General features: G+C 38.7%; 1 protein-coding gene across 9 annotated transcripts in view; it reads left to right on the top strand.

The window, feature by feature from the left end:
* ERBB4 (erb-b2 receptor tyrosine kinase 4) overlaps positions 1–26,736 on the top strand; it is a 617,214-nt gene that overhangs the window by 471,043 nt on the left and 119,435 nt on the right. For all 9 annotated transcript variants that reach the window (XM_071746874.1, XM_071746873.1, XM_071746881.1 and 6 more), the window contains 3 exons: positions 17,995–18,127; positions 20,791–20,913; positions 22,026–22,124. In XM_071746874.1, the coding sequence (XP_071602975.1) occupies positions 17,995–18,127; positions 20,791–20,913; positions 22,026–22,124 (355 nt within the window). The remainder of the gene's footprint in view (positions 1–17,994; positions 18,128–20,790; positions 20,914–22,025; positions 22,125–26,736) is intronic.

Here is a 26,736-nt window from a genome sequence, read left to right as displayed (position 1 = left end):
GGATATTAGATTGGGCCTCATCTTTAAAAGTGGAATTAAGGGAATGAAACATCAATGATGATAACTGCTGAAGAGAATGTCATTTAGGAAGGTGCCAGGCATGAGCCATGTGTTAGCAGGCAATGGTAATTCCATTTCTATGTGGTGTAAACCATAGGTTTTGTCTGCTTGCATCAAGACAGTAAGGCAAATTATCAAAGGAGTGGAAATTAAAGCAATTGTGTAATTCTGATCAAGTGAATAATTTCCTGCTCCATTCAGTCTGAGGCCCTCAAATGTGTCCTTCGGATCTGCTGGAATTTTTTATTAAAAAAAAAAAGCCAAACTTGCAACTTTGAGTTTATTTTAGGAAAACTACTGCACTGAGTTTAAACGTCAGAATGTGTGTATTCTTTCCCTTACAAGTCAAAGAAGGAAATTCTTTATGCCTATTAGATTTGTGAAATAGTTAATTTTCTATTTTTTCTATGTGTGAAAATTAATCATTTTGTTTGGACTAAAATGGGCAAAACTGCATTGGCAAAGTGATATTTTTTTTATTATGGTAGGGAAGTAAATAAAAAATGGATATGTTTCACTCTAGATAGAACCTTCTTTATGATCCTATAAGAATTATGTGCCCTCCCTAGACTTAAAAACCTTAAAATAATTAATAATCAGCCTTATCCAGCAGTGAGTTGAAGGGCAGGGCTCTCTGCTCTTCAGGCAGATGAAAGTGAGAGCAGGTCTCTAACCACAAAAGGTATTTTTCTTCTTCACCTATTTCCATTTTCATACCAGTGTTCCTTTGCTTTCCAGTTTGCAAATTGGTTTTGCTGTGATCCATTGACTTGAGGGCTTTTGTAATAGTCTGGTAGAATAGGAATTCTTGCTGTCATGTTTCATAAAGATGAATCAGATGTGCATCACATGGCTTGTTTTCCAGTCAACCCGTGAAACTTCAGGTTTTGTGCTTATGTTTGGGCCCCTATATTTTGCTGAAAAAACCCTTGCTTTTGGCATTGCATGTCTTCCTGCATAGGTGTTTGATTTTTTAAAACCCTTAGCTTCAGTAGAGTTCTGTCCAAAGGGATACAAACCCTTTTCTTTTCCCATTTCCCAAGGGAAATGGGAAGGGCTGTTTTAGCCCTTTTCCTCTAGGCTACTGGAATTGACTTTTCAAATGACTGCTGGGTTATTTGCTTGATCTCATGTGTCTTTTTTTTCCCTGTGAGCACCCATATTTAATTTTCCTGTGTTCAATTTATCCTCACAAAGGCTTTCACTTTATTTGCAAGGAAAAGTTCAGACTCCAAAGGAGTTACAAGTCACGGGAGAAATTTACATGCTTCTTCTGCTTAGTTGGAAATTCTTTTTATTGCCATTTTACTTCTTGATTTACTGTAGTTGAAATCATATGGCAGGGAAAGCATTTGCTAATGTTTGTGACATACACTGTCTGTCTTTATACCACATTTGGTTCATAGTGTCCCAATCCCAGTGTTTCTGATTGTAATCCTGTGATTCCCTGAGTCCATTTGCTGAGCAGATTTTCTGACTGACCTCTTCCTGCTCTGATGACACTGAGGCCTGAAGGAATGGGACAGGTCAGCAGAGAATTCCTCATGCAAGGTGGAATCCTTAGGTGGCACTTAACTAACATCACTGCTTTTTTGTCTTCCTCCCTGCCCTTCCTCCCTAGCTGTGGGAACAGAAAGCAGACAACAGTGTCCCTGTTTTCTGCAGCCTCTTGTGTAGCTCTTCCTATTGTTCATTGCCTCATGGGCGTCGGAGGAGGTGGTACCGGTTTATTATTGTAAGGCTTCATTTTGGGTTCCCCCTTAAATATCAACCTTTCCTGGAAATTGGTAAAGCAAAGTTGAAAAGCAGGTAGAGGCTGGAGTTTCCTAGGGTGCCCAAGGAAGTTTGGTATCTTCCTTTCACACTCTGTAGTGGAATCACACTCCTCCTCTTGGTACCTTCTGACAGTTGTAGCCAGTGGTGCAGCATACTTGTTAGAGGCTCTGAAACAAAGAGTGAAAAGAGGAGTATGCCTGCTTCAAAGATTTGGATGACCATTGCCTAAAAGGAAAATTTGAAAAAATGTAGAAATCTCCCTCTTCTGTCCATTAAGATAATTACTCTGGGCAGTCTCAAAAGGCTGGTTCTTCTATGGTCCTCTCCTCCCAAGTCCATCTGAAAAGTTTGGCTAAGTCAGTTACTGAAGCTACACTGTGGACAAAGTTTTTACTTAAAGCATGCATTTTGATGAGTTCATCCTTCCCTCAATTCTCTCAGCTTACTACTAAGAAGAGGAGTGAAGTTTCTCTTTTACAGTGCTTGAGAGATTTGCAATCTGAAATTGTGATTAGAAGCACTTGGTGGATATGATAGGAAAGAATTAGCAACTCAGTAGTTTAGGTCTGAGTGAGCTGATGTCTCTATTTGTGCCTTAAGAAAACTTCATTAACATTTCCCTTTTAAGAAAGAGAAATTAATTAGCCAGGACCATGATTGTCAAGTGATTACATAAAATGGCGTGTTGATATTGCAATCCTCATGCTAGCTTTATATCAAGAAAGGATGGCCTCTCAAAAAGTCATCACTTCCTAAGCAAAAGGTTTATGCACTCTGTGTGTGCATAGGAGAGCTCATTAACAGTAAACCTGGTGTAATGCAGGCAGATCCTTTCATAGCTGGTTTGTACAGCTGCACAGTGTAGCTTTATTAGAAACTCAGAGCAGCTCTTGAGTAGATGATGGGGAAGGGAACCACCTCTAATAAACTGCTGATGTTTATTGCTTTTATAGCATTCTGTTCCTTTGCTGGGAGGAAAACGTTCCATATGCTTTGCATTTTTGTAGACTAATTGTAGTCATTCCAGAGGAGAAGAGAAAGAGACTGTATAAAATAAGATGAAAAATGGGATCTGTGAGTACAAACGAGGCCACATTACTTGATTTGTAAAAAGTGCTACTTTTGAGAGACTTTTGACATGGAGCTTTCTGATGCTGTATCAGAAAAGAGCAGTTGAAGAAACATTTTTTTTTTGTGAATCAAGACTAGAAAAACTGGCAGTTTCTGATCCTGCCTCTATGGGTTGGGTAAAGTTTATACTTCATATGCTTAGGACAGACTGGTAGAGAAACCTTTGTTCCATGTTCTCACTTGCTGCTAATGAACTGGTTCTGAGACAGACTTTTGCTGTGGGCACTTTTATTGTTGCAACATTTCACAGCCTGAAGTTTAGGAGAAATACTTCTGTGACATGAATGAAAGTCACTGCAGTGATTTCTTGAGCTCCCTAAATTTTACCTCTCTCACTTTACTTAGGAAAGGGGCTAGGTGGATTTTTCTTCTTTTCTCTTATACAGATCTAACCACAGAAAAAAAAAAGCTCTTATTCTATTAAAACTCCTGACACATTCAGAAACATTTGTCTGGGATCTGCAAGGGTTTCTACTTCACCTGCTTTACTCAACAGGGTTGGCTTTTGTGGTCTCATAGCACAGAAGGATTTGGTAGGTCTGCTGCTGTAGAGAGAAATAAACTGTTAAAGCTGGAAGAGTGAAAGTAATTGTCACACAAGTGCTTTTTAAAATCCATTTTGAGCCTCCAGTAGTTTGAGGATCCTGTTGAGAGTGTGCAGGATGGAGTTAGGCCAGAAGTCTGGTGTTTCTACTGGTTTGTTACACCAGCAGTGGGATATGAGCGAAATACTCTCGTAGTAAATTGAGATTGTTGATACTCATAGACAAGTTTCTCAGCAACTGCTCATTTGATGGATTTGAGTAATATTCATGATTGTGCAGTGATGTGCACGATTGTGCACACCATGATGACGTTATAGAAGTTGCCTTAGCATGTGAATGTAGTTGTAGCAGTTTTTATTGTCTCAGTTGGTGTGTCCCAGCCCCTGTGCCTTCAGCTGCTGAAGGCAGCTTTTAGTGCAGTGCCCAGCCTTAGAAAGACCGCAGGCTGCTTGCAGAAACTTGCAGGGACTTGGTTTTAGTCAGTGTAGCACACAAGGTAACATCATGAATTCCATAGTACTTCTGATACCCCAAACTTCAAGCCAAGTGTTTCCTACCCCTCTGTGGCTTGAGTTCAAGACCCAACTTAGTGAGCTGTATCCATATGTTCAGCTCCACCACATCAGGAAGCTTCTGGTTCTGTGAGGAGTGTCATGGAAGGCACTGGAGTTTTGTGAGGTCATAACCAAGTTTCTTTGCAGAGACTTTGCAATAAAAGCATTGTAGGGTTGTTTTTCTGCTTTTTTTTCTGCTTTTCACTGGTTGCAAAATATTTTTCCAGATAAATATAAAATAAGAAAATTTTTTCAGTAAATTTTTACTGAAAAATATGAGCAGACACAATAAGAAGTGATTAGGCCAAACATGATAGGCCAAGTGCTGAAAGACAAGAAATACTAGGAAATTCCAAATGGAAAAGGGGTTTGTTAGAATGGAATGGAAAACGACACACAGCCCTGTTGTAGAAAGCACTGCATTTATTTCTTATCAGGCTATATAATCCTTGTACTGATTTGACTGCACAAATAGTATATGGTGCAGAAATAAAATTATGCCACGAAGAAGTGACCTTATTACAGAGCAACAGTGTATATCTCCCCGCTCTCCAATGAGTTTCTTTTATGGCTTGAAATGAGGATTTAATTTAGATTTAATGTCATTATAAATTAATTATCTGTTATTAAAAACACATTTGTAGAGCTTTAGAAATATGTAAGATGTAGAGTTGTTTAAACCTCAGTGAATGGCTTCGTAATAATTCATTAATATTTAACATATAATAAATCAGAACTAAAGCTTATGGTTCTACTTCCAACCTACTTGTGTAATGCAGGCTTTGCTGCTCTTTTGTATTCAGACAGTTTGCATGACAAATGTGTTTGAGTTGAGTGTCTAGCCAAGACTTAATTGTCTGCATTCTGGCTTACTCACTGTGACCTGTCAGATAATAAAGGAGCTGCAATTGTTGCTCAAAATGGGAAACTTTTGGTTGGGCTTCTTTAGAATGGTGTATTGGTAGCCAGGTTGTGTTGGGAAGGTGTATCCAGCCAAGTCTGCTCAGTTAGATCTCTTCAGGTCAAGGTTAGTGTCTCAGGCTGTGTCATCTACTGTAGGACAGCATTTGACTTTGGGAGAGTTTTATTCCTTTCTGGTATCCATAAAGTAATCTTGCAAGAATTTCCCCCATGTGCATTTCTGCAGTGGGTGTTTAAAACCAGTTTAAATGTTTGCTGGAATGATCAAGGGTAGAACAGTTGGTGCAGATGAGAATTTGGATTTGAAATCTGTAATTGGTGTTTACATGCAAAAGTGTAAGTTCTACTTCTCAGTTAATTTGCAACAGTTTTTTCAACACTGCATCAAAAATAGCAGATAAGTTGTTAATGATGGTAACAGAGTTCACAGTCTTTTTAGTTTGTTTTTGCATACATGGACTTTGATAAAATATCTGCCAGGTAATTGAGGGGATAGTCTGCAAACACAATGGTAAACTAATAAAAAATCCTGTAGGTTTGATTAAGAAGCTCGTCCTTTGGTGCAATGTGTGGGAAATTGACTGCAGCAGTTACCAAAGGTGGAAGCATTACCAGAAATACCAGCAACCGTGCAGAACAGAGCATTAGAAATCAATCCATCACATTAAATTACTTTATCTTACAGTATCTTTTTTCTTGTCATGCTGTAAAGTGAAGTAACAGGATGGGAAAATGTTAAATAAATTATCTGTACCTTTGGGCTTTTTGTATCACGAGTTTCAAATAACTACATTCAAGTTGTAGTGGCTGAGGGGGCCTAATGCTAAACTCATTTCACATGCAATGCCCTCTGTCTGCTAGTTGAGCTTACTTTGCATCTCTTTGCAGCAACCTAGAGCTATTTCATGTATTTTCTTGTTATAACAGTAGTGGATAGGGTTGAACAAGAATGTGGACTTGAAAGACTGACTGTTTTCTCAGGACTTTATGTTAAAATGGCTTTAGAGAAGAGCCATCAGGAATAATAAAAGCTTTGTACATTGTGCCTTGTAGTGAAGCAGTCTGGGAGCACAAACATCTAGAGCTTATTAAAGGTTAAAGTGTAAAGCCTGATTATCATCTAAAAGTACATAGGTACAGAACAGAAGTGTGCTTAAAGGTGGTGCCAGTCTAGCAGACTGACAAGGAGGGTAGGATGTCTGGGAGATAATGAAGTGGATGAAATCTGAGGAAAGACATATTCAAAGCAGCAAAATGCCAGTGCATTTCTAATGAGGATTATTAATGTCTGGAATGATTTTTCCTGGTACTGGCCTGTGCTCCAATACAAGACTCATAAAATCAAAACTGGAGCTTTTTCTGGCAAGCGGGATGAATTTGTGCCAGGCCTGTAGGCTGTGTTACACAGAAACTTGGGCCAGAGGATTTTGCTGCTTCCTCCTGTCATTGTTTACAGTGTGTGACATAACACTTCTATGTCTGTGATGACAGTTTCCAGTTACAATCAAAACTGTGCTTTAATACTAGGACCCAAAATTCCTCCTTTGAATTTTGATTCCTAGTACTGAGTTGGACACAGACAAGCAAATCTATCTGCCCAATACTGGGCAGCTGTGGGACTGGGCAAAAAGTTTGAAATTAGTAATGCAAATAAAATTCTATTTACCATAAATATGATAGCATTGATTATTAGACAAAACTAGAAGAAATATTTTTTTTAAAATTTAAATTTTCTCTCAGCTTTGATGGGACACAGAAGAGAGTGTGGGTGCTGTGTGACTGTATACAAGGTTTCTGTCATGTTGATGTTCATTAAGGTCAGTTAAAAGTTGGAGTTTTCAGACAGTGCTTTGCAAGGGAAGAGGAGAAACTCATTCACATCTTACCTGCTTGGTGTGACTCTCTTGCATTGTACTTGTATTCACTTGCATGCAATTTATTTTTAGTAAGTATAGCAGCATTTTTGTCTTTTCCTTTGGTGCTTCAGCATTTTTATTTGATGTCATACAACTAAAGGCAAATTTGTTCCCATGAATAAGTATTTTTGCTAATGTCATACATTTGAAGGACTGATTTGTCCACCTCTATCAGGATTTTTAAGCCTTACATGGCAGTGAGGTACTGAGTATCTTCCATTGTCCTGAAGAGCAGACTTTTCCTTTTCTTACCTCTCCCCCTCCACCCCCCACTCCTCTCCTTTCACTCTTATCGTCCCTCCCTTCTTTCCTGGAAGATGCTTTGGTAGACCTGTATCTTCAGCACCACAAAGTTTTAGAAAGTGAGGTGTCTAGATATTGGATATTTGTTATTTGTATACAACTTTTTAAAGTAAAGGGGATTTTTTTTAAGGATGACAGTGCTTTTATCAAAAAACTTTTATGCTTTTTTTGTTCTAATGTAAATTTTTATTCATGCTATTTTCACGCACTGGTGAGCAGGTTCTTTTGCAGGCATGTTGGTTGTTTAATCAATAGAAGATAATGCAGATATTTTCTGTAGTTATGAGCTTGAGCAAATGATCAAACAGGCAAGGAAAGATTGTGGGCTAATGTGCAAAGCAGGTGCTGGCTAGTTGTTATTGAGCTTTTCATTGGCAGAGAGTTGCAAGGAGTTTACAGTGTATTTGGCAGTTAAGTACATGAGTGTACCCCTCAACAGAGCTGGTAATGCCTCATCCTGAAGAGCTGTGTCATTTACGCAGAAATTTGAGAACAGATTCAACCCAATTATCAGGACAAAAGCCAGACTTCCATTAAACATGGTCCAGTCGTGATGCAATCATTGATTTGTAAATTACATGGAGTTTTTCTTGTAGTACCTGCAGGAAAATTGTGTGAAATGCAATCAAGCTTTTAAGTAAGAGGTTCCTTATATATAACATTCCCTAAAGAAAGTGTACATTTCACAAATAAATTACTGTTTTCCCCTCATGGTCTGATGTCGGAGGGAAAAAATATTTCTTTGTTTAAAATGGACCAAAATAGTCTCAATCACAGTGAGGATAATAGGCAAAGAACAGATTGAAGAGATAACACTTTAGCTTTAGTCTTTTAGACTAAAAAGCTAAAGACAGTCCCATCTCCTGTAGATGTTTTTCCTCCCTCATGGCAGTGATAGCCTCTGCATATAAATGACTTGGATGCAGGCTAAGTTCTGTTCTGTCTCACCTCTTCAGCTTTGCTGGAGCTCTCTCTGCTTTGATTTCCTGCATCAACCAGTGGACCAGACTGCAAATTCCAGACGTGGGAAATGCTGGAGTCATCCTCTAATCTGTAGCTTTTTATAATGAGGGAGGTCTTTCCCTTTCCAGGAAAATTCCAGTGAGAAAAAGGCAATTACTAAGAAAAAAAGCCAAAGCCTAGAGCTAGCTGTAGCAGTATGCTTGTGTGTATTCACTATAGCTGGTTTCATCAACTTTTTGTGCTCTTCTCTTTTAAATACTTCAAATACATGTATTTTCAAAGTGGGACAAGAGGCAATTCCTCTCCCCTCTCTCCCTTATGATAGAGATAGGAGAAAAATAAATAAATAAATGTCTGAGCCATCCCTCTCCTTCTTTTCTTCAACCCTAATCAGCATCAGAAGCTGTGAGGCACAAAAGGTCAGCAGGATCCCCTGTCTGTTAAAAAGGCTGTTTGGGGTTTGGTTAGATGCAGGGACTTGATGGCAAGGGGAGAAGAAAGGAGTTGTGGTGGAAGAAGGGGAAAGACAATTTTTTTTAAGCTGGATCACTGTTTCCCCAGACACTTGGCCTGCTCTGTTCTGGGAGTTTAGCAGCTGTTGGGAGAGGAGCATGTTTAACATTTGGGTGATGCGTAGATCAGGTGGTATCTGCAATAAATTCTGGAATGTTCTCTCATATTGAAATTGGGGAGAAGGAAGAGCTGTTTTACTAAATTATCATTTGCCTTTATGTGGGCCATACTGTACTGCAAAATAATCATAATAAAACAGCTGTTACAGAGTCTAGGTTATTCTGAGCAGTATCCTCACCACGGACACAAGCTGTTTTTCAAATCAAGTCACATCTGTGACTATCAAGATGATAGGAGGTTGCCGTGTACATAGATGAAAAAAAAAATAAAATAATTGGTAGAGCTGGGAATAGAAGGTAAGGATAATGTTCACAAAGAGTGGTTTCCCTTCACAGCCAGTGAAGTGAAATAGATTTCTTTGGGTGGCTGTGGATACAGAGGAAAGGAAGGAAGGCAGATGGCTTAGGTGCTTCCCAGTTAAACTTTTTTTCATAATGGCCTCTAAAGAAATGCTGGCAGTGGGATGATGAATAGAATGAAGAGGAGTTGCAAGATGCATCAGAGTTTCTCTCTGCTTTACTTGTTAATAGAACAACTATTGTGACTTTACTTGTATGTTACAGACAAGAATTTTTGGGCTTATGGTCATATAGGAGATGATTGTGTTTAAACCTTGTAGCTGAAGGAGGATCCCAATTTTATGTAAGTTTTTTCCCCATAATCAAATGGGATTTTCTGGTGATTAAAATGATTTATGTAGAACAGATAGAATGCCATTCTTGTAAACTGATAGTGATAAATCTGAAAGCAGCATCAGACATACAGAGATATAAATTTGTTATACCCTGTTCTTTATCTATCTTGGATTGTCCTCAATGTTTATGAACACTGGCTGCACTTGTTCCCTGCTGTACTCCACAAAGATAAATTCTTTAGATTCGCAAATGAGTAGCTACAATGTATATTGAAGGTAACAGCATCACAGTCATTGCATGTATTTTAAGAAATGTCTCAAATGCTATATTTATCTATCCATTTATACTAGTGTGGAATGAAGTCATAAGCACTTTGGAGTGCAGCTGTTTTGAAGTGTAACTATTTTGAAATTTAACTATTGTGCTTCAGACTTTGAAGGAATTTTTTTTAATGGTGCATGTGTGTATATACAGGCACACATATGGATATAATACAACAGAATGCATGGGTGCCTATTTCCAAACATAGCCTTCTAGAAATACTTTTGGACATGGGTCCAAAAGATGTTTTAACGCCACCACTTGTTAATACCAATTGTTAAAGAACCTTAGCTGAAACCTATGTAAGCTTTACATTCATCACAAAGCAAGTGACTGGAAATGGCAGGAATACAGTTTGATAGTTGTGCTGAACTTTAGTCTGACTTCTCTCTCATGTGAAGAGGCTTCTTTGTGTCCCCTTGGTGAGATTGATCATGGAAGTGTAGATGCAGAGCTGGACCAGAAGTGGTCTGACAGAAAGCAGGGCTTTCTTTAATGTACAGAATCTGAGGGCAAAATATAAAGTCATTAAGACCTGAGAAGGAAAGAATCCAGGAATCTCAGATTTGGTCCCACATAACATCCTTGAAGGTTCCCTCCAGTGAAATACTCCTGGAGCTTGTGAAAGCAAACACTTGCTACTCCAAATGTTTCAAAGATGGAACAAAAAAGAGTGCAGTGTTCAAACCCCCTTAGACAAAAAATCTGTTCAGTGCTTCTTAAATCTTCTGAATGACTACTCTCAGGAAAACAATCTGTTTGTTTATACCTGAGGCAGGTATAAAAAGAGAGACCAATGCAGATTCAAAAGATGATGATTTGTGAAGTAAAAATGAAATGCATGCGGTAGGAAATACTTTCCCCTTTTAGTTCCTTAAAGGTGGCAAAAACTACCTGTGAATTTTTACAAGCATGATTTTGCTTAGATGTGGAAATTTCAAATGTTGAATAGCTCAATTTCAACCAACACTTAACTGTAATTCAAGTGAATTACAAGCACATTTTTGAGCAGTGGAATTTGGAAAGTGTTAAAAAGAAACAGGAGAAGGGTGAGAAGAGTATTGAAACGGGTTTCCTCCTGTTGTTTATTTAAAATACTCCTGACCTGTTCCTGCTGTCTGGTCTTTAGAGTTTGATTTATCACCCAACTGAAGTGAATTTTCCTCCTTGTTCTGTATCAAAAATTTTAGGGGACAAAGTAAGGAAATTCTAATTTGTCATACGAAAGTGTCCTCAGATATCAGATTGTTTTTCCAAGCTCTGGAGCATACACCTCTATCTATGTGACTGTTTTTTAACTATCAAGAGAAAACACCACACATTAGACTGAATGAAGCTGGAACCTGCAACATGAATGCAGCCTCATTAACACTGACTGCATTACTCGTTTGTCTGTGCAGTCACGGGTGGAGCAAAGCCAAGAACAGGTTGAAACAATTTCTGATCCATTTAGGCTCCAGTTCAGCCTTCTGCTTGAGAAGTGGTAGAGGATACAGGGTGAAGGTTATTGCCCTGACCATGTCTGCTAGAACACATAATAGAAACCAAAATGTAGCAATGAAGAAAATGTTATAAAAGTCTCAACACCTTTTTCAGTGTTTGGAAATGTTCCTGCTCAGTTTCAGTGGCCAATTTTATGCTGGGATTTATATTCACTCAATGACTCAGTGCCCATTGAGTGTTTTAGCTACCTATTGTTTTAAAATGGGCACAGCTTTGAGTTTCTGCAGCTCCCCAGGCTGTGTTACACACTTGACCTCAGTCTGTGCTGTTCTGTGGTACTTTGGGATTTGACAGTGGATGAGTAAAAAGCAGTGCTACCAGACCAAGATATCTCTTGGAATATAATCTCAGGTAAATGAGCTTTATGATTTTGAGAAACTTGTGTTTTCCTAATATTTTCATGTACACAGACATAATCATAGAGCCAGTTGACTGCACCTGGTTACAGAAAATCAGACTGAGTTTTTTCTAACAGGAATTCCTTATGCAGAGAGAAAGACTTAAATGGTTGTAGTTGCACAGCTGTCCATCAGTGTCTGTGGTCATTACAGGTTTGGCTTTCTTTATTCAAAGCAAAATATTACTCTTCCCAAACAAAATGGGAAATATTACAAGTTTATAAAGAGGATTGTTCTTGATGTACTGGCTTCACCTGCATCCAATTTAGTGGATTTAACTGGCTTTCTGTCACAGATAAATCAATCTACATTGTACGGGCCCGGACTTGGCATATTTTGCAAGGAACATTAGTACTTGAAGAACAAGCCTCAAAACAGAGTCACTGTGCAAGTTCTCAATAATAGTGGGTTTAGGGTTGCTGTGGCAAAAGAGCAAAATCTCAGCCTAAAAACATGAGGAGTGCAAGAACTCTCAGATGAGCTTTTCAGGTTTGAAAGGAGAGAAGCCCATGGAAAGCTCCCATAATGATCCTGTAATCACAGAGATTTCAGTGTTATTCCCAGTCAGCTGTATTAGTAGGGAGTTAAAACTGAGAGTTCTTATTAATTTATTGTGAAACTGAAACACAAATGGGATTGTTCTGCTAAATTATACCGTTCAGCCTTAAATCCAGTTTTAAAGAAATCCATTGTGCACTGTGTGTGCCAAAAGATAATAAAGATGTCATAAATTTATGATCAATATATACTTGTGTTTATAATTCTAGGTGATATTAATTTTCAAAATTCGACTTAATATTTTTTCTTTTATTAATTTTGATGGGTGAAATGAGGAATCCCGTATTAGCCTTTTTTTTTTAGAAAAAAAAAAGGAAGCATTAATAGGACATACTTGTGCAATTAAAGGAATGTACATATCAATGTACAAATAAAGGAATGTATATTGTTTGTATCTTGTTGGTGTTTTGTACTCTGTAAACACTCTGATAACCAAAATGCGTGCAAGGCTTCAGTAAGTGATGTCACTGGATGCTGAACATTTTGATGTATCCCAACAGCAGAGTTGGTCTCAAGAGCACATCTGGGCTCGTGGCAAGGAGGAAGGGATGGGCACTGTCAATTGGAGACTGCAAGGCTCTGTTCTGCACAGGTTCTCATTTGGCACAATGAGAATCAAAAAACTTTGAGCACCGAGATAATGTGATTATAGTGATGTAGAAATGCTCTTAAATACTTGGTTGAGGAAGGCTTCAATGTAGGAACTAGGGCAGGAAATGAAAAACCAATTTTGACTGCCCACGTTTGTCAGCATTGGCCTTGTCCAAAGTGAAAACTGTGTTTGATGTGAAGCGGGATGGACCTTGACATAAACTGCAACATTTTTGTCATTTTGCATATAGGGAAGTTGTGGCCAGAGGTACCCTGGTGACCCCAGGGTTTAACTTCATCCAGTTGCTAGTAAAATGGAATGCTGCTTCCCCATATCGGGGTATATGCAGAATTGGTAGGAATTGTGAGATCAGACACAAGTTAAAAATTCTGTTTACACATGGTAAAACTCCTAATCTGTACTCCTAATCTTTTTCAGTGTTCAAACACCCTCAGATTAGGTGGAGAAAGGGCGAAGGGAACCTTGTTCTTGAAAAATAGAAAGCAAAGCATGTCTTAATGTGAGTAACATTAGATTAATTCTTCCCACGCCTAGGGAGCACCATCTTGTGAACACCAGGAACTCTGGAAGTTGTGGTTATAGAGCTCTGCCAGGAGAGTGCTGCACAGCAGAAAGAGGCTATTAACCCATATGCAAATTTCCTTCCTTGTCTGCTTGTTTGTCTTGTATATTTTAAGTACTAATATTATTGTTACAGGACTAGCAGGATCTGTTAGATCTCTGATAGTGCATCTTCAAAGTCATCTGGAAGGGGTAAGGAGTGCACAACATATGAACCATCCATCAGGAAAAAATAATGCCTTGGTAACAAAAATTTACTAGTGGATACTTAGTACTAATTAAAACTTTTAGTATTTTTACTGTTTGGATATATAGATAAGGTCAAAGGAGAGGAAGATGAGGAAGATTGAGACAGGAACTTAAAGCCCTCTTAAACTCAGCTTCAAAGCTGAATGTATTTACGTATAATATTAGTTGGGTTAATGCCAAAGATAGAAAACCAGGTATTCTTTCTCAGCTTTAGTCCATGGACCACAATTCTGTTTTCTTTGCCTCTTCTGATGCACTCTTCAGTCGAATGTATGAGAGATGTACTAATCTAAGTCCCTACTTGGGCTTTAATATCCAGTCTCAAAGCAGATGTTTTTGAGTAGTTGGAATGATCTCTTCTGTGGACCATTCTTGTCCATCTTGGAATATGAACTTTTAACTTTATTATTTCCACTGCCTCCCCTGCTGCTGCCTTTTCCAGTCACTAACTGGGTATCCTGTCCTCAGTTTAGGGAGCAATGGGGGATAGTGAGTTAATTGTATGGGGTAGAATTGTGGTTCAGGGCCTTATTTCTTGGATGGTTGTCATCCCCTAAGGTAGATTTTCACTGTGTAAAGGAAAGAAATAGCTGTATCAGAATGTTCCTGTTGGTGGGTTTGTGAAAGAAATGTAATCTAGGATCAACTTATGTCTGTCCATTATTTATGCTGGATGGGCAGAACTAACATGGAACTTTTTGCTTGACTTTAGTCTTTTAGAGTCCATACAGAGAAATGGGGCCTCCATACTTTAATTACTGTAACAAAACTGGGGGGGAAGGGGAAAGGTGTTTTGAAACCAAAATTCTCATCTCTGCGTCAACATTGTTTCTATTAATTTCCATTGAATTAGTTTTAAGTGGGCAAATAGTGAATTGCCTTCATACAGGTGGTTGTGGGACAGTAATGTAAGAAAAATCTGAAGTAGATTATGCCCTTAATGCCACTAGAGATAAGGAGATTTGTGTGTCCAGGTGTATGCAAAGCTGAACTGTTGGTTAGGTGCGTATGCGAAGTATTGGATTTAAAAAAAATAATAATGGGAGACAGGTTTTGTTTCTTCAGCAGTCTCTGATCAGCCCCACCTTGCAGGGATCCATGTTGAATAACCTTAACAGTTATCTAAAAGGTAAACAGCATGTTAATGATATTCACCACGGTATTAAATGTAAGACACTACAGACATGAAAATAGAGAAATGATATAGGAGACTTGAAGATATTAGCAGAATAGGCAAGCAAACTCAGCCTAATGAACATAAGTAAAAGTAGCTCAAATGAGGTAGGTGACACTCAGAAAAATGGGCTTAGAGAATAATCAACATGTGGTTGGAAACAGCAGTGAAGTGCACTGATGATACTGGAGAGCAGTGAAGGCAGTGACTGGCAGAGAGAGAACCTGTATGGTATCCAACTGCAACCATTTAGGTTTGTGGTGTTTGTCTGCCATGACTTTTATTCAAGGGTAATGGACTTATGAGTGAAGAAAGCTGATCACTATTTGAGTGCAAAATAAAACATCATCTACATTGCAGTTATTTGTTTAGCATTTAAATATGAGATTTTTTCCCCTCGTGTGTTACATTATTCCTTTTATACTTCCTTTTTAAGCTTTCTTAGTTGTGTGTTTAGATGATACCTCCTGAAAATTCAGATATAATGTGCAATCACAGCATATTTCCCATTAATAACTAAATGCTTGTTTTGCAAAGCTTTTGAAAATTACTTGCTTTGTTATTTGATTCACCACTAAAAATGATGAGGACTTGAAAAGAAAGTCAGTGAGAGCTGACACAATGAATCATAAAAATTTATTTTGTGCTCTTTAACAATAACAGGGCTGCAAGGAATCTGTAACTTCATTTTATTTTCTTCACTAGTCATTATAGCTCCTTTGGAACTATTTCCTTGGCATGGCCTATCATGTAAATATTGTTTGAACCATTTTTATTGTAAACACTACCATAAAACTCTTAATTATTTATTTTGACAGCTGTTATGATAGTTTCTAATACACATTATAAAGCCAAGAGATCTCCTGCCTATTTTGTCAGTCTATGGTTTCGTGGTGTTTGTTAAAAATTATGTGGCTGTTCGTGCAGAATAAAAAAGCAAATTCCTCTGCTCAATGCCATTAGGCAGTACGAGCTGCACAGATATCTTTTGATGTCCAGTGTTTTTCATAATTGCCTATTAAAGAGTCAGCCTCATGGAAAGCACATGCAAATGAAGAGGAATGTTGTTTTGGGTGGGTATGCCAGGTCATTTAATCTGAGCTCTGCACTCAAAATCAGAAGGGTAACCAACGGGTTGAGAAAGGTTTTAAGGCCAAACTCGATGAAGAAGGAGTGTCTCTGCCTGAGTAGTAGGTGGTACTGGACTTTTATTTCTCAAACATCATAATCCATCTCAGCCAGACAGCATTCAGCTTTATTTGAAGGCTTTTGGGTTTTTATTGTTAAGTCTTTGAACTATAATAGCCTTTGCAGTGTTGTGTAATATCTGTGTTTTCCCTGGGCAAGCAGGATAGTGGTTGCTTTAATAACGAGATGTGGGAGTATCAGGCCTTGTCTCTGTTACCGCAAAGTGAGTGACACAATAGGATGGGGTCTGCAGCATGAAGTAGGGAATGGTCACAATGTCTAGGCTATGTTTGCTGCAAGGAATTCTCTCTGTGTTACTTTTTATTTGATCCTGTGGACCTTAATGGCAAATAGAGGGTGGAGCCCCTTAGGTGCTCTCCAGAAATACATGTTCTGGTTGATATCTGAAATGAATCCAGGCTGGGTGCTTTGAGACCTTTCTGAACCCAGCTGCAGTGACAAGGGGCAGTTAGGACTGTTCAGAGTTGGGCTTCAAAATATGGTACTCAGAGGTAGTGTAGACACACACCTGTATATACCAGACCAGGAAAGAAAAATAAAGAGCCAGATAAATCAATTTACTATTTCTGTGGGAGACTCCTTTAAATTTTCAATAGCTGTGTGGTAAATTTTTATTAATATGCCAGAATGTATCTTTCACCATCACTGATACATAACTCAGGGAGGTTTTTAAAGCAGTATTTTTCTGCAATCTTGAGAATAATTAACCTGTTCCCTATAGCTAGCAGGCAGTTGCTTCAGCACCTTTTGTACTTTGTAGTTGTCATGGAGTCTCTTTTTGCCCATCTCTCAGCTACTCTCAGCTGTTGTTGGAGGGATGTCAAATGCTAGGGATGTTTAATAAATGTGGATTTGATAGTGATTTGTTGGTATTCTATGAAAATGCCTAATTAAAAGCTTTTGTTTGGAGGCTGCTAACCACTAGGGCAGGGGAAGAGAGAAAGAAAACTGAGTCAGAGCATCTATTACTTTGACTTTTCTTCTGGAGGGAGCCTTCTTCTCTCCACCAACTGTGTAGGTGATCTCCAACTGTGGGCACCTAAGTCAGAGTGACTCTCTGAGACAGTCTTTCTGTCTTCCTTGTATAGTACCTACCATGATGCCAGCCAGCTATATCTTATCAGTATGAAAAAACAAGTAAGTAATTGTATCTCATGCTGCTTAAAAGCCTGGAAAGCTGAAAGGAATTATAGGAGTAGTGGGGGGCAACAGGTCCTCTGCAAAAACTGAGCCTCACTTGGCATTGTTTGCAAGAGTTACTTGGCTCCTGCACAGCAGTATTTTGTTCTGGGACTTGGCTGACTTGACTGAAAAAACTGCAAAACCAGGTGGGGGCAACCATAACCCCTGACAAAAATGTTGGTGTGCAATAGTAATGAGCCAGGAGTTCCAAGAGGGTGCATGGTTCCAGTCGTTAACTAGGATGTTGAGTTATAAATGGTCTCCAGTTGAGGAAGTTGTATGAATATGGTGCCTTCAGCTTTGTCTAAGAAACACCATATTTGATCTTGCCTTTTGCTTCCTTCATTCTCAGGAAAGCACATCATAATGGTAGTTTGGGATTTTTAAAATTTGTTTGTTTTCCTCTAAATGTACAAGCCCATGAGTTCTTGATGGAGCCAAAGGGTAAGCATAGTTAAAGCTCATGCAGGAAGATTGTGCAGGTGCCTCTCTCCTCATTTTGCCATTGCAGATTTGTGTTTGCCATCAAAGTGCATGTTGTATCTCCTTGTCCTCACAGCTCCTCACATGTGCATGGTGGTTTGAAAAAAGTAGAATTGGTATATTGATCAAAAAGAAGAAAAGTTATACCATATGTTAATGCTTTTCACCTGACTTCCTATTTGGATGTACTTAGAAATTTAAGTCATAAGACAGTTAATAAGCTTTCCAAGTGCTTGAGTTTTATGTACCCAGCCATTCTATGGTGTCTCACTCTTCCTAAAAGTAAAGTCTGATTCTGATTGCTAGGACCCCTCTGATTGCTGCGGGAGTTATTGGTGGCCTCTTCATCATTGTCATTCTGGGCCTGACATTTGCTGTCTATGTTCGGCGTAAAAGCATTAAAAAGAAGAGAGCACTGCGAAGATTCCTGGAGACTGAGGTGAGAATGTGCTGCTTATAGAAAATTTGAAAAGATATACAGAGCTGTTCTGCATTTCCATTAAAGATGTTCAGATCTTCAGCCCAGTTACCAGAGAGGTCTGTAGAAATTCTTTTGCTAATTTATGCAGGACTGAAATGGTTTTCAGTATGTATATAGATGCACAGCTTTTGAAGACCAAATAAAGGTTCATGTATCAATAAGTCATGTTCCACCAGATTTTGGAACTCTCATCTTGCTCTCAGCTGAGCTTTGATTCCAGTTCGTTAGTACATATAGCAGCTCTCATGCTTAAATATTATAGGTTCCTTACTGTTGTTCTCAGTGCCTGCATTGCCTTTGTGGTCCAAATTTTGTCATAGTCTGTGGTTATGATCAGTAATAATGGTGTATTTTATTAAGCCAAGATACTTCCCAGAGCTTAACCAAATGAAACTCATAGAAATGAATGGTTGGGTCAGAAGGGACCTAAAAGATCATCCAGTTACAATGCCCCTGCATGGGCAGGGACACCTCCCACTAGGCCAAGTTTCTCAAGGCCCCATCCAACCTGCCCTTGAATACTTCCAGGGAGGGGGCAGCCACAGCTTCCTTGGATAACCTGTGCCAGTATCTCACAATCCTCAAATAATTAATTTCTTCCTAATGTCACAGTTGTACTGGCAAAAATAGGTAGTGGTGCTATAGGATGGAGTGCTGTGCCCACTCTGTCCTGCTCTTTGAAATGCCAGTAGTGGAGGGGATAATCTAGGAATTATATTTAAGCATAAAATTAGATCTTTACCTGTCAGCTGCAGCAAATGTGATTACTGTCATCTCAGTCCTGTGAATGAGATGCTTTGTGGGTGATGATATTTTTTTGTACTGGGATTCTTTGAGTGTTCTGTTTTCTCTTCCATGAGTCGTGCTCCTGCTCATCTCCACTGTAGAGCTTGGGAGCAAATGCTGCATGCATCCCCAGTCTGTTTGCCTGGGTATCTTTTTGCTTGGCCAGCATTTGCTTTGCTTCTTAAATACTGTTCAGTTGTATAGAAAGCTTAATAATACTCAGTAACTTTAGATATATAAATCTTGCCATTGTATCAGCCCCTACTTAAGCATAAATAATTTTTAAGCTGGTAGTTTGCATTGGATTTGAGAAGTATTGGCCTTCAAGTTCAGTTATGATTCTCCACTTGGTCAAAGAGAAGCTGTGGCTGACAGTGGTTCCTGAGGGACCAAGGTCTCCTACTGAACATGTGGGGAAGCTGTTGTCTTGGCTTAGATACTGAAGCTTAAATCAGAGGCATCCTGGCATAAACACACAAGTGACTATTGCTTCAGCTAAAGTCTCTGTTTCTGGCTTGAGGCTATATCAGATCTTTCTGTAGATCATTCTCAGTAAAACTCTACGAGCATTTTTTTAGATGCCCACAACACTTCCCTGTGTTAGTGGATTGTGTCACAGGAACTGTTTTCTCCCTTTGCAAAGTGAAAATACAAAAGCCTACTGCCAGTCTGTCTACTTTTCTTTTTTTGTAAACCTTTCTTTCACCATGGAAGTATTGGGCATCAATAGTGGGAAAGAGGAAAGAGAAATCACTTCTTAAAAGTGCATCTCACAGGTGGTTTTGTGACAGCCTGGCTTGTTGCTGTTTGGTTTTCTTGTTTTCTTAATCCTATTATTTCCAGATACCAGTTATTTTTTACCTGAACCAAAGTAGTCTGGATAATTAGTTAAGTAGTTTATGATGCTCAAATTGCCATAGAAGCAGTTCTCAGGCTGCAGAGCATTGTGTATTTAGCCTTGTAAACAGACAGCTTTGAAATTCTGCAGTGGTTTCAAACCAGTCTGAGTAGGAGTAGCCCTGAATTGTTTTCCTGTAGAGGAACAGGCTGTTTTTCACTGCTTAGAGTATTGCCCTTTTCATGTATTTTTAATTTATTTTTTAAAAAGCATTGGGGTTTTTTTCTGGCAGAGACGGGATAACACTGAGCTCTGAAAGCATTTTTAACTGAATGTGCCATTGTGGCTCATTTACTAAATTTCTTGGGACATCCTGAGCAAATTGTTTAATTGTGCCTTTTTTTTTTTTTTTTTTTAATTAATCCAGTAAATTAGGGCCTATTATAAATTAGTGTTGTGCTATGAGATGTGTTCTCCTTAAAACTGTTCTCTTGTGTGATATAACAGAAGTTCAGCAAATAGTACCATCCCCAAAACAGAGTAGGAATGTGATGAGCCATTAAGTTGGGGCTATTTAAAAGAAATACGGCCAACTTAAAAGGCACTAAAATGGGCAAAAATAGAGTGTGGTGCAGTGATAATAAATGCTGTATTTCTGTCATGTAGAAAATATTTATCCTGCCTCCATTAGCAAAAGTCCTTGGGTGTGTTTTTGTGACACCAGTTCAATTTCCAGTTCATAATTCTATCATGCAGTACTGGTGGAAATCACAACATGTGAATGAGGATTTTGTTTATTAGTTCTCTTGGTTTCTTAGCATTGCTCAATTGCTTTTGAAGGTGAGAAATCCTTACATAACTTTACAAGTCAATGGTCAATAGGCACCACCACTCTCTTACTCCAGTATTTAGTTGGATTGATTGTTCTCAGTATAAACTTCTGAGAGGTCTTCTTCACATTTTGAAATATCTAAGACAATTGGATTCTCCTTCATAGCTTGTGGAACCATTGACTCCAAGTGGCACAGCACCCAACCAGGCACAGCTTCGTATCCTGAAGGAAACCGAGCTGAAAAGAGTCAAGGTTCTGGGCTCTGGAGCCTTTGGAACTGTATACAAGGTAAGAGTCTTCAATAAACAGCAGTGAGTCCCCTCATTTAACTTTTGAACAGCCAAGTTTTGCATTGCAGCAAAGCATCCTGTACATGGATGGGTTCATGAGCCCTGTGTGTCTGGGAAACTCACAGGGTAGTGGAATAGTGTGAGACGAGCATTACCTTCTCATTAACTCAAACATTAATTCTAACTAAAACTTCTGTTCTAATGAGACATGCAGATATTATTTCTTGATGAGAAAGCAGTGTCAGTGACAAGCATCCTTGCACACAAGAAGACAACACAACCTGGGCTGCTGTGATATTAAAATACAGTATCAAAGTTGGTTGCACATACTGGCTTTACAGCACAATTTTGGAAAAGTAGATAAAAGTCATCTCCCATTTTGTTGGTGTCACATGGGTCTTGTAGTAGTCATCATACCCTGTAAAATAATGTTGTCATTAGCTAAAATGTGATCTTTTTAATTTCTTTCATTTAAACAGAAAACATTAGTATTGTAAATGAACCTTTTAAATACAAGGATGTACAAGCAGAACTCATGAGGGGAAAAAAAAGACTTGAGTTAAATATTTTTTTTAAGATCTGTTGGTCATGTCCAAACCTCAAAGGTATGAAGCCATGCTTAATGAGCAATCTCCCAAATTGAGGACATAGTGGAGATAGACAGATGCTGCATCTGTTTTCAGACTGGGGAGGAAATGGAGGAAGTACAGAACAGGTCACTATAGATACAAGGTCATGGGAATGCAGTTCTGAATATTAAGATTGAATATATTTAGGAGATAAGAAAGTGATAGAGATGGGTACCATAAAGTTGCTGAGAACACAGCAAGAATCGAGCAGGATGGAAAAGCAGCCCAAGAAACACACAGTTTATGAATTTAAAATCTAAAGTTTATTTTTTGGCCATTTTAGCTTTTAATTCTCAGGTATCGATTAAGTAGTTTTGCAGAATTTTTAATGTTTTATAACTTTATGTATTCTCAGTTCTGAAGTTCATAACTGAACTGCATAATGTGACAAAATGCAATGGAAAGAACAGACTATGAAGTTCCTGTGGTATCCATGGTCATTGTCTTATCTCACCTTTTTTTTAAATTTTAATCTTTCTAGGGCATTTGGGTCCCTGAGGGAGAAACTGTCAAGATTCCTGTGGCCATTAAGATCCTTAATGAGACCACTGGTCCGAAAGCCAATGTGGAGTTTATGGATGTAAGTAAGAGACAATCAGTGTCACTGAGTCCTGGGGACAGTGTCTCTTCCTGTAGTCCACACAGACTGCAAAGAGGAAATTCTGCCAGTTTTCTTTCCTTATCTTAAAGAGTAGAAGGAAGCTTGTACACAAGATGTTGTGCTGATGTTCAGCAAATGCTACAATATCATGTTCCTAGGAAAACTCAGCTGCTGAGATTTTGTGTGTAGGCCATTTCCCTCCATCTCTTAGTCTTTGACAAGCTTTGACAGTCTTAATACACATCTATAGTGTTCTCTGTGGCAGCAATTTTCAAAGAAACAAACAAAAACAATCAAAAAAGAAAACAGCCAACCAAGGTTGCATCTCAGCTGCGAGTAGATCAGTGCTGTATCTCGGGAGCTGTAGAGCCAGGCAGGTCTGTATGAGGCAATGCTCTGTCCTGTTTAGTTCATTACATGTAGATCATTCCATTCCAAAACTGTAAACAACTGTCCTACCAGGAAATGTCAGTGCCATGGTACTGGAGGGCTGAGTTTTTGCACTGTACAAATGTCATGTACCCTAAGATGCCTGGAAACTCATTATAACCAATCTTCCCATCAGTGAAAGGCTAAAACTCATCTCTCATGTGCCACATACTTCATCTTTCCATGGCAGTGAAGCTACAATCACAAAGAGAAGGAGTTGCAGGGCAGCATATTGCCACATATGAAAGTCTTATCTAGTGCAGAACTACCAGGAAAAGAAAATGAGCCTTGGCTCTCTTCTGTTATAGTGCTCATGAGAACTAAGCACTGAAATTCTGGGAGCTGTCAGCCACAGCAAAGCATAACTGGGGGGAGAAGAACATTCAAATACACTGGATTTTAAAAGCTTTTTACATTACTGATCTGGAATATTGCTAATAAGAGGTCGAGATCATAATTTTTATCAGTGTTCTATGTTCACAGAGATTATGCAGTCAGTTTTTAGCTCTGTGTCAAGATGAAGTTTCATTGACACTGTGGATATCTACAGACTATTTAGTGACAATTTTTTGACAAATCGGAGAATTTTGCACTTATTGTGAAAATCCCTCTTGTGAACTTGAAAATTACATAGGACTTTTTAAGTCTTGAAGATCTGTTCAGTGTGTAGGCTTAATTTGATTAGCATTAATGAGACTATAAACCACAAAGAGAATGTACTCCCATTATATAATCTGGTTTTCCATCTAGAAATGGATGGAAACGTCTGGTTATGGATTTAGCTATTTCAGACAAATTACCACATGTGAGTTCTCAGGCAATTGAACGAGGGCTGTACAGATGAAGGGATTTCTTGTGCCTTTTACAGAACACTGCACATTTATGTTTATGACTTTCAGTAATCATTGTGCACAAATGAAAAAAAAAAAAAAAGCCATTTCAGCTCTGTTCAAAAGGAATGAATTGTACTAAAGTGATAAAAAGTAGTAGATGTTTGCTTAATGGACAAAATAATGGTCAAGAGTTTTGTTACTGATAGAGCTCCAGAAAGAGGAGAGCTGCTATTCTCCAACCTTTGGAAGTGAACATGCAGGCAGTGCGAGGGTGTTGAGTGTGATCTGTGCCCCATGTCCAGTGCTGTTAGTGATGTAGATTTTTGCCTCAAAATGAGGGAAATGTCAGAGGAATGAGTCAGTGGAACTGAGCAACTTGCAACAGCTGAGAATCTGACTCAGATAGTGAACTGATGGTCCAATTCACTGGACCACATTCCCCTCCAGTGTATGCATCATAATGTCTCATAAATGGTTCAGAAATTATGTAGGTTTTTGGACAGTAGAGTTTTTAACTATGTAAGGTACAGCCACACTAGGAAAGATTACATTTCAAAATATCAGCTTCTCATGAGTCTCTAACCCAGTCGTGACAATGTTTGAGGAAAGTGAAGGTTGTTTTTCGTCTTAGAAGTTAATAGAAACCTAAAGGTTACTTTTAATCACTATAAGAAGAACTGGATTTCATCATTGGTTTATGTAAGTCACAATAAGGAGAAATAAGATGTTTTCTATCAATGCTGCATTTGATACATGTGCAGTGGTCTGTAACATCCTTTGCTGTACTGCAATGATGATGATTTATTTTCTTTTGTAATTAGTGTTCAAGCAATCCTACAGATGTTCTGCTGTCCTTATCTCCTAAACTCATAATTTATTTCCTGAAAAACAAGTTTTTAAAGACAATGATCTAGGCATTGTTTATGGGTTTAATGTGACTGCTCCTCTGTGTACCACAAAGAACACAGGTTTTAACTTTTTAGATTATTAAGCTATTATGAGGATATAATTTAAATAACATTCACTGAAGATTAAGTTATCATAGAAAAGGGCCTTGGTCAGTGTAACTATCCTGATAAAACTTGAGAGTGTTTACTGGTCTTATTTTATGAGGAAAATTTCAGGGTACATTTGAGAGCAAGATGCATCTGTTGTGGTTTCAAAAAGAGTAGAGAGAGAGTAGAGTTTTCAAAGAGTAGAGTAGAGAGAGTTTTCAAAAAAAAGAGTACTATGAATAGCTGTTGGTTAAAAGCAGTTGTATCAGATTTTTTTAAAGTTGTATAGGTGGCTAAGTGCCATTATGAACATAGTGGGGGCTGACTCTTAAATTAGTGTCTGATATGTAAATTATGAATGGGAAGAGGAGGTTTGTGGCAAGGAGGTGTCATTAAAGGAGTCACACCCTTGACTTGCGTTTTTTTGTACTTGTCAAGTACAGGTGTGCTTTTGTCATCAGTTACTTTGTACTCAATTGAACGTGGCCTTGTCTTTGCAAGTAAACCAGCATTCTTTTCAGACAGACTCTAGAAAATGTAAAGCCTCTTGTAAACAGTGGTTTATGTGCAGAGAGAGTACTTGGGACAGTGAAGTGTCAATAGAATTAGCTGGTATAGATATTAGCAGCATGGTCCTTAGGTTCTGGATAAAACTTCTAATTTTGGCAGAATGTAAGTCTAAAAGTGCTCTGTGAGCTCCTGAAATTCTGCTAAATGTTATGCTAAAAGAGTAAAGAACAACAATTTGGCTTGTGCACTGTCATTTTAGCACCTTGAACACTCACTAATGGATCTGTAATTGCTATAATTATTATAATTATAATGATATAATGCATGATGTTCATCCCTTCTATGGCCAAACACCTCCCACCCTCCTCCTCTCAGGGGAGTGATGAATTGGCCATCATCAAAAAGTACATGCCCTATTCAGGATTTTTCTTCAGGGAGTTGGATCAGAGTCTATTTTCCAGGCTTCCTCCACTCATTCCCAGATGGCTCTTTTTCTGCTGTGTCTATTATAACAGTGCAAGCTGAAGTCTACCAGGTAACCCATACCACCTTCTCCAGTGCAGGAGAATGTACATATGGACTTCTGTGGATTTGTTTTGACTCTGCAGAAGTTGTTGCTACTGTTATACAAAATGTAGTTTTACCTTTTTTTCACTGATTTTTGAAAATGTTTTACCTCTGGAATAATTTTACAGTCTAAAAAATTTCCCCACACGTGTTGAAAGAGGTGCTTAAGTTGTGGGTTGTAGTTTCTCCTCCCTGCTTGGCTGGTCATGGCTCATCATCCCCAGGAGGGTGCTGGAATTTGAACTCAGAGTGAAGGTGTTCTAGCTACTGCTCTGCCTGCAAACCTGACTGAGAAGGGAGTCCCCAGCGGGCACGGGGGGGCATCAGAAGGGAAGGATAATCCTGCTCCTCACCCTAAGGCTGGTAACAGGTTACATGAGGGTATTGAGTTTGAGGGAGGGAAGAGAGGCTTGTTAGGAGGAAAAAAGGCAAATATGTGAAAAGGCCACTTGAAAAGTAGAACAGGCACTTGTAATTTCACTTGTGAAATTACTGTTATTTGACTGTTACGATCATCTAATAGTCAAGTAGCCATTGGCTTGATCTCATGGTTTAACATCAAGCCAGATTCTTGACTTACAAGGTAAAACATTCTAAGCTAGAAACATGCTGCAGTTGGAAAGAACGGCAAAACATCTTTGAGGGAAAAAAAAAATCTTTAAACTAGTATGTCATGGGGAAGAAGACAATTGATAAGGGCCTTTTCTCTCTAGCACTCTAAATTTGGTGTTTCCAGAAAGTAATCCTGCAAGCTGCAGTTCTGTCCAGGGTTTTGATCCACTTACAAGTTTAATCTATCCTCTCTGAACTTAAATGCTCCATTATCTGTTAGAAAATAATTAGAGGTTGCAAGCACAAGTCTGCATACACAGAGTTCCTTGGGAGTCCCTGAGCTCATTGAGATGAAGACAGTTTGACTGATGGTGGTCAGCTGATACTGGGCCAGGAGCTAATAATAGAAGGCAGTGCTGCTTAGCTAGGTGAGAAAGTTAACTTGGGAAAAATTAAACTGAAGGGTTTGGGATTTATGGTTGGAAATAAATTTCCCATTCACATTTGTTTCCTGCTAAGAGAGCTTCAGAGGCAGTTGGTTTCTTTTATGGTTTTATAATTAAGATCTAGGGGGCTTCTTCACTTGCCTGGACTTAACTGTAGCTCCCTGCTGTCTCTAGGAGCAGTTCAGTGTGCGTGAGAGCATTTGTCAAGCCAAGTGTAAAGGTAGTAAGTGACAATGACCTCCACCAGGCATGCAACAAT

This window comes from Heliangelus exortis, chromosome 6 (genome assembly GCF_036169615.1).
Source record: "Heliangelus exortis chromosome 6, bHelExo1.hap1, whole genome shotgun sequence".
In the NCBI taxonomy this organism is placed as follows: Eukaryota; Metazoa; Chordata; class Aves; order Apodiformes; family Trochilidae; genus Heliangelus; species Heliangelus exortis.
The sequence above is the reverse complement of the archived record's forward strand: the minus strand, read 5'-3'. Positions and strand labels throughout refer to the sequence as shown.